Source organism: Telopea speciosissima, chromosome 8 (assembly GCF_018873765.1).
Source record: "Telopea speciosissima isolate NSW1024214 ecotype Mountain lineage chromosome 8, Tspe_v1, whole genome shotgun sequence".
In the NCBI taxonomy this organism is placed as follows: domain Eukaryota; kingdom Viridiplantae; phylum Streptophyta; class Magnoliopsida; order Proteales; family Proteaceae; genus Telopea; species Telopea speciosissima.
The window spans coordinates 23,922,458-23,938,841 of NC_057923.1; the positions used below are offsets into that span (position 1 = coordinate 23,922,458).

At 36.9% G+C, this 16,384-nt stretch overlaps 1 protein-coding gene across 1 annotated transcript; it reads right to left on the reverse strand.

Annotated features, from left to right (window-relative positions):
* Positions 1 to 5,305: 5,305 nt before the first annotated feature.
* On the reverse strand, positions 5,306 to 15,721 carry LOC122672923 (VIN3-like protein 1). Its single transcript, XM_043870426.1, is given in 4 exon segments — positions 5,306 to 6,528; positions 6,622 to 6,932; positions 7,246 to 7,897; positions 15,637 to 15,721. Coding segments are annotated over 3 exon segments (1,953 nt in total). The 5' UTR covers positions 7,716 to 7,897; positions 15,637 to 15,721; the 3' UTR covers positions 5,306 to 5,356.
* Positions 15,722 to 16,384: the final 663 nt, after the last annotated feature.

The following is a 16,384-nucleotide window of genomic DNA, read 5'->3' on the forward strand; positions in this document are numbered from 1 at the left end:
AACAAGCCAATATGTAATGGGTCTATTAATCTAGTTGTTAGGGTCCTTGCAAATATGGCATTTAGGGTTAGGGTTTACTTCTGTGATAAAGGATTTCAACAATCGAAGATTGTGCTTCCATCCTTACTCTGCTACTTCCCTGCTGCATTGCCTCTCTCACTCCGATAGAGTCTTCTCTCTCTCTCTCTCCAAAGTCCCTAGTTTTTGTTAAGAAGGATAAAAAGGTGGCAAGGAGAAGCCCACGAATTTTGATGAGGTTTATGCAATTCTTATCAATCGTAACTCGCCCAGAACTAGTCTGGCAGGTTTGAAGCTTGAAAGCTTGATTAGTTTAATTCCTCTGAAACAGAGAGATCCTGAATGGGTCAAATGGCTAACCAGGTTGCAAGTTAGACTTTGGATTGCAAATGAGAAAGTGAAAGGAAAACTGCAAACAGGAAGAAGGAGAAGAAGCCATGGTTTCGTGTGACTGATTTGTCTCGGATGGGGGTTACAACCATGGTTTCGATCATGGCTATGCTGGTGGCAATAGAAAGAAGGAGAACAAGAGCAACAGAAGAAGAGAGGGTATCTAAAGTGCATTTTCTATAAACGTTGGGTACCTCCATTATCATTGTTTATCTTAATATGGTTGAGGTTAAAATTGTCATTTCACTTTTTGGTTTGATTTAAGTTAACACCATTACTTTAGAGGGGGATGGATGAGTTTTTTCAAAAACCAGGGGGTGATCTATTTACCCTAGATTTTTCCAATGTCGACATGTGGGCTTGATTAATTATCGGATCAATCATTGATGGGAATCAAAATACATGGGTTGACATGGCTTGCTACTGGTTATTCTTGAGTTGGGCCAGACCAGCCCATTGTGGAAATGGATTAAGGTTTGAGAGTATTATAAATACTTTTGATGAGAGTCTCTGCAGTCTCTTTTCTCTTTTCACCATAAGAAAGAGAGCTCAAAGGGAGATTTGGAGATTGCAGAAGATTCCCATCACAGTTATCCCAATTTGGTCGTAGATTCACAATCGTTCTTCACCAACACATGTAGGTGTAACGTACATATCGTTTCTCCCGTATTCTTTATTCAATCTGCTAGTTTACTGTATGGAACTTGTGTCGGGTTTCACAAAAATCCCAAGGAGATTCTAACAGTTGGCATCTGAGCCATACGATATAGGACTAGAATAGATGTTTTGATTTTTTTTTTCTATCAATTTTCGTGGTTGAATAATCGACTTGTTTAATAAACTAGATTGAATCTGCAAACTTGTCGACGAGGATCTATTCATCGCAAGATCTTTGAACATGGTCTTGATTGGGATATCAATGTTTTCAAATGGTACAGTGAGATCAAGAATTATAGTACCATCTGTGATAAGATTTCTGGGAAATCCAAGGGTTATGGTTTCATTATTTTTTTATAATAAAATTAAGAAAAGAGGATCAATGTTCGGTCATGGCTATCCTCGCATGGCAGCAAATTACTCAAAGGGATCCTTTTCAATTGCCTGATATCGAAGATACGACCATGGCGGTCTCAGATCGCGCAATAGAGATTGAGGTGATCTCTATTCTTAACTGGACTTCTATTCATATAAGCCGTTTCCTATCTAGATTCTGGAGATGATTTCAGTTGTGTAATTGGTTTTGTTTAAAAAAATAATAATGGTAATCATTGAAAAACATTTTAATGACAAGGTAATTTTTTTTAAATATGTCAAAAGCAATGTTCTAAAAGTGTACAAGAGTTTGTACCAAATGTTTTAATTGCAAAAGATTTCAATTTAAAACTCTAATTCAAAAGCAATGTTCTAAATGGAATGCTTTTGTGTACAAGAGGTTGTACAAAATGTTTTAGTTGCAAAAGATTTCAATTTAAAACTCTAATTGGAAACAATTTTATCATTAATGAAAAGACAAGACATTGTAAAACTAAAATACTCAAAGTAAAAATTAACTTTTAGCTTTTGACTAAGTCCAATGGATCATGTGCAATAAAGTTTTTGGTTAGCCTTAAAATGATTCAGACCAAATCTACTAAGGTAGAGTGAACTCAAACATACCGATTGAGTCAGGCCGGTCTGATCTCGAATCGGATCGGTTTGACCCTGGATTAAACCATTCTGACCATACGGACTGCGAGTTAATTCATGTGCGCACTTCAGGCAGCGCATGAGGGTGTGTGGAATATCAGTTTGATATCTGGTTTGGACCATTGTGTCCTTTTCAAGATTTATAGTTTGGTACCTTGTTTCGATACTTTTGACACCTGTAGGGACCTGTTAGTGACGATTATGCCACTCAAAGCATATTTTGGACTGTTTTGGGTTATCCATTGCCACTTTTGACGATAAACGTGCATGCCACAACACATTATAAGCGTTTAATGTGTTTCCTTCCACATATATTATTGCAAATCAAGTTGGGAAATTATGAGAGGGTAGAATCAAAGCCACCAAAGTGGTACATTCAATCCTTTTGTGGTTTTGCCATAGTAGCTTAATAGGTGACATATGTCCAAAGGTGATGTTGTCAAAATTGACGAGTTGACATGCTCACAGACTCAAAAAGATAGTAGTCTAGGGGTTCCATTAGCCCAAAGGTGATGGGGTTTCCGAAAACTATTAAACTTTTTACGAAAAGATATGTGTGTTCACCCAAAGATAGTATTATCAGAGTATTTGAAATGCATGGCCTAGTGGTTTTTCTTATCACCCAAAGGTGGAGGAAAATTTTTTGAAAGTCATTGTTGTCTCGTGGTATTTGCAGTGTGAAAAAAAAAATGTGTGCATTTGACCCGAAAAGGAAAGAATACAATATGGTGATAACCATTGTTTGTGTTTGCAAGTAATTTGTATCAATTGTTTACATTTGCTAGCTGAATTGATTTGATATGATCATATTGTGCTTGAGATATATATCTATTATATTTGTTTGCATGAATCTTTATTTGTTCCTCTAGGATGTTTAATTTTTTGAGAATATTTTTCTACTGTTTTTACTCTCATTGAAGTAATTATAAGGAAAAATAGGTTGTAGACCTGTAAGAGGATTTAGGATTATTTGACCTAGATTTGGATCTCCGGGAGTACAAACTTGATACACTTAGAAATACTCTAAGAGATAAGATCATGATAGAAAATGAGAACATAAGAAAATGAAATTGTGTGTAAAAGGCACACGGTGATGAAATTAGAGGTATGGGTGATACTGGGCCACACAAAAATTTAGCGGTTCCAAATACATTAAGATCAAGTGTATCATAGTAAGGAAAAGATTAATATTTTGGGTTCAGGCAATTGTTTTAAATAATTTGAATAATTTACTTGATTTTAAGGTTTTTGTGGTGATACATTGCTTGTTTTAGTTAATCAGTGGAAGCTTATTGTTTGTTTTGATTAATTAGTGGGAACTTGTATATTTTACTGAACTGTTATGTTGCACACTTGGTTTGTTGAGTATGGATATTTGTGAATGTGTCTATTTATGTTTGGTTAAGCATTTGTATGTATGCATGTGTTGAAGGCTATTTCTAACCTAAGAATGTTCGATTGGCAACGAGCCAAGTCGTTCGATTACCTATGAATATGACGATATTCAAGGCAATCTATGAGTATGACGATACTCAAGGCACATTTGAGGACTCATAAAGAATGATGATGATATTTATGTAATCACAAATATGTTTGACATTCCTTGTATAAAAATTTATCTCAAGACGGTTTATGTTAATAAGTAAACCTTTGTTTGTAACTGACAAAAAGTTATATATCGTATATTGAGGCATATTTTCTGCTGTTGTTCGACATTGGTATATTTTCTGACTGGATTAAGGTTTAGTGACAATATATTTGTATTGAGAACCACATCTGGAGATGATTTTATAATTAACCTAGCCCAAGTGGGAGAATGTTAGATTTTTTCAATGTCGATATGTGGGCTTGATTAATTAATTGGTCAGTCATTGATGGGAATCAAAATACATGGGATGACGTGGCTTGCTACTGGTTATTCTCAAGTTGAGCCAAATCGGCCCGTTGTGAAAGTGAATTAACAATTGAGAGTATTATAAATACTTTTGATGAGAGTCCATGCAATCACTTTTCTCTTTTCTCCACAAGAAAGAGAGCTTCAAGGGAGATTTGGAGACTGTAAAAGATTCTCATCGCGATTATCCAAATTTGGTCGTGGATTCACAATCGTTCTTTATCAACACATGTAGGTGCAAGGTACACATCGTTTCTTCCATATTCTTTATTCAATTGTCTTCTAGTATATTGTATGGAACTTATGTAGGGTTACACAAAAAAACCCAAGGAGATTCTAACACCTTATCCCCCAAAATTTCCACATCTACTTCCAATGAACGAATAATCATTGAGTCCTTTATAATATTCTAAAGTGACAAAGATAATTATTCACAGTTTGAAAAATTACTTTTCGTGACAATCAAACAAAGCCTAAATTGCTATAAAATATCCAAATTATTACTTAAGAGTTCAAGCAGTGATCATCTGACATTAAAAATCAGAGACATTTGATGCCTTGACAGGAAGAAATGGGCACAGGTTTCATTAAAAGGCTTATCCAATGCACAAGGCTCCCGCCACTGTGGGGTTTGGGGAGGGTCATAATATATGCAGCCTTACCCCTGCTTTCGCAGAGAGTCTGTTTCCATACTCAAACCTATGATCTCTTGATCGTAATCCAAATATCTATCATGTGACAGTTCAATTAAAACTCAAATTTTGATGTGGAAGTGTTGTCCACGTTATCATCTATAAGTAAATTTTAGCCTAATCTCTTTTTCCCTCATGGGAATGTAGTTTTAAAATTCAGCTTTCTCAAGTTTGGCACAACTTCACTTCTACCAAAAAAAATACAGGGGAAAAAGTGTTTGACATTGTTGGCGATACATTTAATTAGGACCCAAAGCTTGGGAAGTCACTCAGTGTAATAACTATCCCATGGTTGGGTTGCCCATTTTAAGGGTTCATTTCATCACATCCCCACGCTCCACACACACACACACACACACACACAAAAAAAACAATATCATCACATTCATAAAGCAACTATGGATCAATCTCAAATCTAGCTATCTATGAATGTCATTAGAAAAGAATGGAAAACGAAGTTCAAACAATAGATCAAGCACCTTTTACAAGATATCTCTGGTTTCCCATTAATTAAGAATAAAAAACCTTCTTCTCAGTATCTTAGATTGAAAGGATTACCCAACAAAAAAGAATCACTTCCTAAGGTGACCATGAATTACTTATAAAATGTGAATAAACAAGAGTAAATCAGAAAGTATAACAAAGTACCAAAGCAATCTTTAATTGCACTGCTGATTCAGTGCCAAAGCTTACTACAAAAACCATTCCTTGGTCTCTTGCTGGATATGATATCTAGAAAGGAGTCAACCAACTGGCCAGCCAAGCTGCTTGGATCATCAATCAGAGTCTGGATAAAGGTGTGTACCACTCTTCGCTCTTGATGAGTTGATCTCAAGTTGAACCATGTCAGGAATTTCATCTGGAATTCATGTTCGATGTGACCCCTACATTCTAGCCATCGAATGATCTTCACACAGTACTCAAAGGTTTCATCAAACTGACTGGCGACACTAGAGAGTCGGAATGGTGATCCATTAATCAGAGCGCTATCACAATCAAATGTATCTACATTTGGGCTTGATGTCCGTTTTCTACACAATTCCATTCGGGACTCTACAGTAGACACTTCTCTTACTGCCTAACAGTTCATGTTTGAGAATCACCACTTCTTCTCCAGCCCATGAGAAGCAACATCATCCTCAACCTCAACAACCCGTTCAGAAGTGCATCCAATATCATCATCTCTTGAAGACTCCAATGGTGGAGTTACCTCAGCATTCAGATCAGGCACCGAAACGACATTTAAATCAAGTTCAGGGGTAACATTTCGAGATTGGTCTTTTTCCACATCTTCAGGTTTTACCGCATTGTTTCTGCCACAACAGTCATCCACATTAGCACTACAAAAGCCATCAGCGTAGCCATTTTCCTGTGCCCAAGCAAGACGTAAGACCTTTCCAAGATCTCGAACCTTGAAACCAGATGATCCAACTGCAGAGGACATCATTGGCTCCCCCTTGGCACTAGAAGAACTTCCTTCAATGTGAGAGTTCTCATTCTTAAGATCCATAGCAAGTGCTGGAGTAGAACTCTTGTGTATTACCTCCACGCTCTTGGTAAAGCACTTTGCCTCAGAGTGACCCAAATCATCGGACTCTGTATATGAGATTATTCGAAATGTGTACTCTGTACAGGGCTGCAAGTTTGATATCAAAACTTTTCTCTGAGCTCTCGGAAAGACAGAAATTGGTTCTTTGGTGTATGACTCTTCTCTGCTCTTGCAATACCAAAGCTTGTAGCCTTTAATATTATTGAAGGATGCAAAGGATGGTTCTTTCAATACAATTATAAGAGACTGGGATGTCACTTCTTGAAATTGGAATCTGCAAGCAGCAGGAAGTGAATCCTCTGCAAATGGAAACAAAGAATTTGGTTCAATATTGTAGTGAGGAACTTCAAATTCAATCTGAACAGGATAGATTTACTTCAGTAGGAACTAACCTCTGTGATGTTTGTCGGCACTAGAAATAACATTCAAAGATGCATCTGCTTTCTCAATTGCAATAGAGCATAATTTTTGCACATCACCAGCAATTGACAGCCTGCTAACAATGCCCCGTCCCATCATGGTTGAAACTCCACTTACTGAACCAACCTTTGTTTCTAGCTTTGCTTTAGCTTCTTCTACAATTTCATGGAGTTCTTTAAACCTGCGAGTCCCTTCTAGGAGCCTATAACTCAAGGATATCCTATGGCACAGAACATCTACACGCCGAGCATCTTTTGCTATCTCCAACTGCTTCTTCCAATATCTGTAAGTAGTTCTCAGCACATCACATCAACAAAATCATTTCAGAGAGGGATATCTATTGTACGTCAGTCGTCAACTAAAATAAATTCCATTAACATTTAAATCATTTACTTGTTTTGTGACTTCTGTCACTGTATTGACCAATAATGAATTGGATTAATATTCATTTTCAGATTAACATTCATTTTTGTAATTCATAGAGGAAAAAAGAAAAGAAAGTCCAACAAATGTAAACAAAGATCACATTTCTATATTGATTATCAACATTATATGCAATTCTGATGATGAAGTGCAAGTGCAACAAAGTTACTTACCCAAGTATCCCTGAGACTTTGCCACAAGAAGCGCAACAATAACTTCCATCTAACTGCATCATTGGCCCAAGATTGACAAACCCCACCTTCTGCCGTAGAAGTGCACACTCAATGTGGCAAGATGACCCACAGGAGTCTCTCCCACCAGACTCAGATGTGCAGACCAACCAAAGACTAGGGTCCTTATTGTCATCAAACATATGACAGACGCAGCACGAACACCTCTTGCAAAATGTGCCTTCCGAAGTTAGGACAGCTCTACATGCAGAATTTTTACAAACCCAAGTGCCTAAAAACTCAAATTCCGGAGACAGCTCTGTAGCTGGCGAAAGTCGAATAGGATTTTCCCCCTTTCTCAGGTGCTTCTTAGATGTAGGAGCCTCATGGTTGGTTAATATGGAGTGATTAGAAGTTTTTCTTGGCTCCTGGTTCTTAGATCCTTTGTTACTTGTCCTGCCATTTTCACTCATTCTATATTTTGACGAGGCAGAATGTTTCTTTTCCTTATCAAAGCATGTTCGAAGCGATTCTTTCTTCGGACAAGACTTGAGATATTCTTGGAGGAGCTCCTGACCTCTAGGGACAGCATCTGAATGTTCATTTTTCTCTGGTGTACTGTGAGCATTCAAAGATAAACTCTGTACACCAAAAACTGGAAGAAAACCACCAAAATAAGAAGTACTTCAATAGGAGAGAAATTACTGAAAATAAATAAAGATTTGACGCATATGTTCATAAAATTGCACAAAGAATTAGAAAACTACATCAATCCCAAATCTGATGCACATAGAATCAAACATTAAAAAAATAATTTACTAATAATAATTATTCTTTAAATATTGCTAATTTTCAATGACATAGTAAATATAAATAAATACATAATTTATATGCCTGGGGCTCCAAAAACACTCCAAACTTTGGGAGCTCTATGAATTTGGTACTCCACTACACCCACTCCACACTTTGGTTACTTAGATGTACCCAACCTGGAAGAAAACCTTTTAACAACATATGCTACCTACTAAGGCCTACATAATGACTTGATTCCAACCCAAAAAGTACCTCAGATAAGCCTCACAGACTGTAAACACCAAACAAACCGTCTTGCTATCCAGGAGTCAAGTCCATCCATAATGTTATTTACGGACATACTTCGGAAAACTGTACAAAACTCAACTAGGAATCTCAACATACCTTGGAATGTACACAATATCAGATGACCCAAATTAAAACCTTCAAGCAACAGCTAAACTAGTCTTCTTTGGTATCTCTAACATTGGTGGAAATATTAGAGACTAATTCAAAATATGCAATACTTGGTAACTTTTTCACTAAATAAAAATGCAAACCCAACCTTACAAATAGACTAAAATCTGAAGCAGTTACATGTACGTGGCTGGACCGGCATGATCTGATATGGAAACCCAGACCGAGACGAACACGACTCAAACTAGGTTTTTGGTCCAATAAAGGTTGGTAGGGAATTTATTTACTTCTTGGGGCTATTCTTTTACTTTGAAATTTATTTTACTTGATAGATAGCCACGATAGGAGTCAAAGTTCAGTTATGGAGTTTGATTAGGCGTGATCTTTTAATTCTATACATGTATGGAGAGATTGGAATGAAATATTGAGTTGTGTTTGTCTGCAAGCTATTGAGCTGCTACCCTGTGTGAACTGCTGGTGGGTGATGTTGTTTCTCTTTTTCCTTCTGCTTCTTCCTTGCTCAATTCAGGTCGGGGATATTCTTCTTAGGTCTGATCTTGTCTATTCTTCTCTTCTTTCTCTTCTTTCTTTTCTTTTATCCTTCCCTGTCTTTGTTCTTAAGTTATTCTGCCTTTTTCATGCTACTGACAGCACTACCACGTTGTGCAAAATCTGATTGAAACTCCCTGATGTTCAATCGATTTGTCCTGAAATCATGGGCATATGCTACGTTTTTCTGGGCAACTAAGACCCTTGGTTATTGTTACCTAAGTCCTTTTTTGTCAAGAGTTATTTACCTGAAATCAATTATGAACCTAAAACTTCTGCCCCCTATGGTTTCAGACTCTGTTTATTGACATAACCTGATTTCTGATTTCTGGAACTGCTAATGGTGATTCCTAAGAAGCTTTGGTTTGGGAAATCTGCACCCGAAGTCTCAGGTTGAGGTGAGTCTAATGTAGTCCTAGATAGGTACGAGACCTACTAGGAGCCAGTTCAACCAGAATCTAATCTGAATAGGTCATCCGAATGGGTGAAACTTGAATTTTAGGTCAAAATTAGGGTTAAAGTTAGGTTTAGGTTAGGGTTGTCTTATATAGTAATGATGGGCAGGCGTAGGGAAGTCTAATTGTATAGGTTTTATGATGTTTGAGTGAATGAAAGTAGGTTAGGTGAGTTGGGCAGCAAGATAAGGTTATTTGAGACAATTCCTAATGGAGGTAGGAGAAGGGGATTCTAGGGTTTAGAGATATGATTAGGTTACTAATTTCAGAATTAACATGTCATGAAATCAACTACTTATTCTGAGCATGAAATCAGAATCAAGTATGGTTGAAGGTCTGAAACTGTGCTTTAATGGAGGTAGGGGAAGAATGGGAAATATGAGAATATATTCAAATAAGGCCACAGGAATTAGGTCAAATTTGAATCACTTCCCAAATTAGGGTTAATAGAGGTATGGTGAAAATTTGAGTTCAATCGGATGGCTAGTTTGGTAGATCTCAAAATCACCTTGTATGTGACCTTCTAGAAGGAAGAAGAATAGTTGCAGAATTTCTTACTTGTTGCAGGTCTTCAATGGCAGCAACTTTGAAGATGAACAATGGGGTCTCCCGATCTTCACGATGCTAGGAGATAAGTAGCAGCACTCCCGATCTTCACAATGCAAGGAGTCGACTGGAGATCCACCAATCCCTTCCACCTTGAGATCCACAATGATATAGACTCACAAAGAGCAGCAGCAATGGCAGCAAGCATAAAGCTAATTTTTATTTATCAAATTCGTGTACAATGCTGGCCTCCCTTACAAACTTATATAGAAGACTCAAAAATAGACTTAGACACTAAAAAGAAATGGCCTAACTCAATCCTAAACCTATTAGGCAACTTAAACTAACTAGGAAACTAAAATACTAAAAGAAATAGACTCAAAACATGGCTGGACTTATAGAGTCCTAATCCAGCCCAACTTACATCACATGATCACTTAAGTTGTCACATAACAACTTAACCAAGTCACATGATCACTTAAATTAAACCAATTGGATGCAACCAATTTGAACCGGTTCAATTAAAAAAACATAAAAATAAACTAAGTATTGGGCTAATCCCGTGTGCAACCTATATACCCATATTTTAGGCTTATAAAAGTAGCCTATTACATTAAAAACCCATGGGATCAAAGGCCCAACATGTATATAACCCAACCTTAGACTTATTCCTAATAAAAGAAGCCCAGTTTGATGATAAATCAGCATCAACTCTCCCCAGCTTGAAAGAATTCGTCCTCGAATTTTGCAGTGATGAGGGGGAAACAACTTATGAGTAGCAGCTTTAACCATTCCCAAACAAAATTCTGGTGAGGCAGGGGCATTAGGAATAAAATCTTCAAGGAGTGGAGCTTTCTCTTCGAAGAACCATGGTGGCATAACAAACTCTATGTGTTCCTTTTCTGAATCAACAGCAACTGTGAATGTCCTGTCCATAGAGTCTTCAGTGTTAGTAACCTTCTCATCTAATGTTGGAGACACAAGCTCCACCTCTTCAAGAACAACATCTTGAAGGTCATTGTTCTCCTGTGGAATCACCTCTTCATTTCCCGTTGTATCAGCACAAGGACTTAGGCTCTCTTGAATGAAACCCTTTTGGATCAACTCTCCGACATGCTTCTTAAGTTCATCATGCTCTGTAGGATTCATTCTGTAGGCTGGCAGATTTGGTAAAGTAGAACCAGGCACCAAATCAATTACATGCTGAATATTTCTCAGTGGGGGTAACTCGTTTGGCAGCTCCTTTGACACTACATTAGAAAAATCATGCAATAACTCCTTGATGGGCTATGCTAACTTGACCTCAGGCTGGGCAGTAACTTGTTGTGTAACCACGTCTAGGATCAGACCTGAATCATGGCTGATCTGCTCAAATTCCTTCTGTGGTACAGCTAAGACTTTACTCTCACAATCTGTCCCCTTCTGGTTGTTGTGCATAATTTGTCGTTTGCGCATCTCAGAGGGTAGATTAAGAGGATTTAGAATGATCTATTGTCCCTTGAGTTGAAACACACACTGATTTTTTCTTCCATAAATAGCAACATCGTTGTCATATAACCAAGGTCTTCCCAATAACACATCAGTCATTTGCATTGGGATGATGTCGCACAAAACCTCTTCAGCATAGTATTGGAGTTGTAAAGGAACATAACACCTTTCATTTACCTCTAATTTGTTACCATTCAGTAGAGCAACCTTGTAAGGTAGAGGATGCTTTTCACGCTTCAGATTGGCCTTCTGCACATATCTTTCAGAAACCACATTAACACAACTGTCACGATCAACAATAATCTGAGCAGTGCGTTCTCTAGCCTTCAAACGAGTATAGAATATGCAGCTACGTCGCCAATCTTCACCTTCAGTTTCAACCATCAATATACGTGCTACAACATGTACTCCTCGGGTATCTTCATAATCTTCACCCAAGTCTTCATAGTAATCAGCCCCATCATCACTATCATATGAGGGTAGGGCAAATAAACCTTGTTCATCTGGTGGAGGTGGCAGAACTGGAATGCCATATACATCCATAGCTCTGATACCACTTAATGTAGTCCTAGATAGGTCGAAGACCTACTAGGAGCCAGTTCAACCAGGATCTAATCTGAATAGGTCATCCGAATGGGTGAAACTTGAGTGTTAGGTCAAAATTAGGGTTAAAGTTAGGTTTAGGTTAGGGTTGTCTTATATAGTAATAATGGGCAGGTGTCGGGAAGTCTAATTGTATAGGTTTAATGATGTTTGAGTGAATGGAAGTAGGTTAGGTGAGTTGGGCAGCAAGATAAGGTTATTTGAGACAATTCCTAATGGAGGTAGGAGAAGGGGATTCTAGGGTTTAGAGATATTATTAGGTTAGTAATTTCAAAATTAACATGTCATGAAATCAACTACTTATTCTGAGCATGAAATCATAATCAAGTATGGTTGAAGGTCTGAAACTGTGCTTTAATGGAGGTAGGGGCAGAATGGAAAATATGAGAATATATTCAAATCAGGCCACAGGAATTAGGTCAAATTTGAATCACTTCCCAAATTAGGGTTAATAGAGGTATGGTGAAAATTTGAGTTCAATCGGATGGCTGGTTTGGTAGATCTCAAAAATCACCTTGTATGTGACCTTCTAGAAGGAAGAAGAATAGTTGCAGAATTTCTTACTTGTTGTAGGTCTTCAATGCTAGCAACTTTGAAGATGAACAATGGGGTCTCCCAACCTTCACGATGCAAGGAGATAAGTAGCAGCTCTCCCGATCTTCACAATGCAAGGAGTCGATTGGAGATCCACTAATCCCTTCTACCTTGAGATCCGCAAGGATATAGACTCACAAAGAGCAGCAACAATGGCAGCAAGCATAAAGCTAATTTTTATTTATCAATTTCGTGTACAATGCTGGCCTCCCTTACAAACTTATATAGAAGACTCAAACATAGACTTAGACACTAAAAAGAAATGGCCTGACCCAATCCTAAACCTATGAGGCAACTTAAACTAACTAGGAAACTAAAATACTAAAAGAAATAGACTCAAAACATGGCTGAACTTATAGAGTCCTAATCCAACCCAACTTACATCACATGACCGCTTAAGTTGTCAGATGATCACTTAACCAAGTCACATGATCACTTAAATTGAACAAATTGGATGCAACCAATTTGAATCGGTTCAATTAAAAAAACATAAAAATAAACTAAGTATTGGGCTAATCCCGTATGCAACATATATACCCATATTTTAGGCCCATAAAAGTGGCATATTACATTAAAAACCCATGGGATCAAAGGCCCAACATGTATGTAACCCAACCCTAGACTTATTCCTAATAAAAGAAGCCCAGTTTGGTGATAAATCTGCAATAGAGTCTATATGAGGGAGTTATCCTACCTGAACTGAAGCTGGTTTCCTCCATTTCCATTAGAGTTGTGAGGTTGAAGAAGACAGTTATCCTACCTGAACTGAAGCTGGTTTCCACCATTATCATTAGAGTTGTAAGGTTGAAGAAGACATTAAGTCTCTGTATTTACAAGTAAGTCCAATTTCTTTGATAATTAATCATAATCTTTTTGCCTTCATAAGTTAATTATGTTTTATTCCCATACTTTGCTATAATCCAAAAAACAACCTCTTAGTTTCACATCAATTCTGTCTGTAAGTCTATCTTTCCTGAAGGTCCTAAAATTCAAAATAATTATAGAATTGCCATTACATTCGTATATTTGGATTTATTTATTCAGGTGGGCTCATAGTGACCCAAAATAAATAGGGGTTTTGAACCTTTGGGTTGCATTAAAATCATTTGGGCCCCAAAGACTAAAAACATTTAAACAAAATGCGATGTTCACAAACATGTTAATGAATACTACAATATCTCTTTCTTATTTTGCTCATTAAGTTCGCCACACTTCAGGGAGTTTATGCTACAACCAAAAGCATCTAAAAGAGCATATATACTCGATTCTAAATATGATTAGGGAGTGTCACCCCAAGAGAACAAGCTCAACATATGCAGCTGGACACCCCAAGGTTAATCCCCATGGAACCCCCGGATCTGTTTAGAGCCTAAATTTGGGCCGGACATGACAAGGTTGTTGGCCCATACATAGTTCAAAAACTCATCGAGATTTCGGCGAGATCTCGAAAATCTCAGAGATCTTGACTTGGTCAAGATGAGATTGCATACGAGATATCAAACATACATCGTTTCTATCGAGTTTACAAAGATTTTGGCGAGATTTCGGTACTGTTAGTACCATCTCACCGAAATGTTACAAACCCCTATATAATAAGGCATGGTCTCAAGCTTTAGTTCAATATTTCAAATTTATTTCGTTTGTTTCGTGGGTTTTGATCTGGAGAAGGGGGAAAGCATGGAATCTTTATTTTTTTTGCCACATCACCACTCAACACTTCTAGGATACACTACTCGGGGTTGTCACATCACTACAAAAAGATCCATTGCTGCTTATTGTGGAAGATTTGACTACATTCAACTATTTCAGGTAAACTTACTATTCCTAAAATCTATTTTTTGAAAGCAGATACAACAAATTCTTGTTGTATGGAGGTAGATTGTTTATATGTCCGACACTAGAGGCCAATCTACGACCTAACAATGTTGAAGTTTCTTTTATATATATATATATATAATTTTTTTTTTCCGGTAAAAAAAAAGGATTTTCCTACAACAAAAATGTGAAAAAATTATTCAATATTATGTTTCTTCATCCATTATTGCATAATTTATTTGTTTTACTTGCCAATTATATCTCATAGCACTCAAACAATATTGTCTATAATAGGCAATATTACATAAGGGTTAGACACTTATTGCCAACCAAGGGTACAAATCCAAAACACCAAATTGGATGGTTTTTTTTTTTCACAATTTGAAGATTTAAATATGTTTATTAAGCCTAAAACAAGCTTCCCATAAAGTTTATTTGCCCACCAAAACATCAAACCGAAACCCCCAAAAAAAATGCACTGTCTCGCCAAGATCTCGAGATTTCAAATGTCTCAACTTGATCAAGACACTGGGTCGAGACGAGTTTTTGAACTATAGGCCCACATCTTCAATCAACAAGCCCATACATCAATATATGTGCTACATGATTTAAGCTCTTTAGAAACCACAATTACTATTAAATTATACAGCCATTTGAGTTAGTAGCCATTCCTTTTTTTTCCATTCTTTTTTAGTTTTAATTGAAGAAATTTTGTATTGTTATTTTTTCCCCCTTGTTGACAATCAAGTGGGCTTTAATGATGAGAAAAGAAGTACATTGCAATATACAACAACAACAAATGATCATAATCAACAAACCAGGACCCAGAGCAACAAAAGAGGATTACATAATAGGATAAGAGACAAATACAAGTTCTGCCTATTAACCAAAGATCTCGCTATTTCATCTGCAATGCCGTTTGCAGATCTCAATCTTCAAGAGAAAGAGACATTCCCCCATAGCACAAAGACTCCTAGCTTTTCTAATCAAGTGCTAGTACCTCCAAAGGCCTCCAGAGGTAGTGCGAAGCCACCTGATAATCAAGGCGGCACTCCAAAGCCTGCACAACTTTATCCAATACCGTTTCCTAAAATGTTAGAACTGAAAAAAAAAACTTATCAGATAGCATCAGTTCCTGATATCAGCCTAAGAGATTCCAACTTTTGACTTTTAGGGCCTATATCCACCGGTAATTGAACCCAACATGCATCATTGGCAGCTTTTGATTAGGGATGTAAACGGATAGTCGAAAATCAAAATTCGATCCGTGTTCGTATCCATTTATGAGGATTCGTATTCAAAAATTCACTATCCAGAAACTATCCGAATCCTTCTGAAAACTAATCGAATACGAATATGGAAATCCCTGTTTCCAACCAATTATTATCCAATTTGTTTAGCTATCTAACAGTATTAAAATATCCAAAATAAAATATCCGTATCTGTCTATCCGATTAAGTTGCCTTCTTAGATTTTTTGTTATTTATATTTATAACTTAGTAGCTTCTAAGTTAAAATATGATTGTTTTATATATATTATTATTTGACTATGATATATGTAATCATATATCTATTAGAAAAACATATAAAAAAACAAAACAAAAAAGTAAAAACACATTTAAAAAAAAAATAAAGAATTAGGAAAGCCAAAAATCTCTCATATGCATCGTTTTGTTCTTTACCTCTGTTTTTATGTTTCATATGCATCGTTTTCTTCTTTATCTCTGTTTTTATGTTTCATATGCATCGTTTTCTGTTGTTGGGTCTGTGTCTGGGTGTCTGTTTTTGACGCTTACTTTGGTGAATGTGGTTCCAAGCTTGGGACTTTGTCTTGTGGGAGTGTACATAGTTATGGAGCTATTCTGCCTCTTGTTATCTTAGTT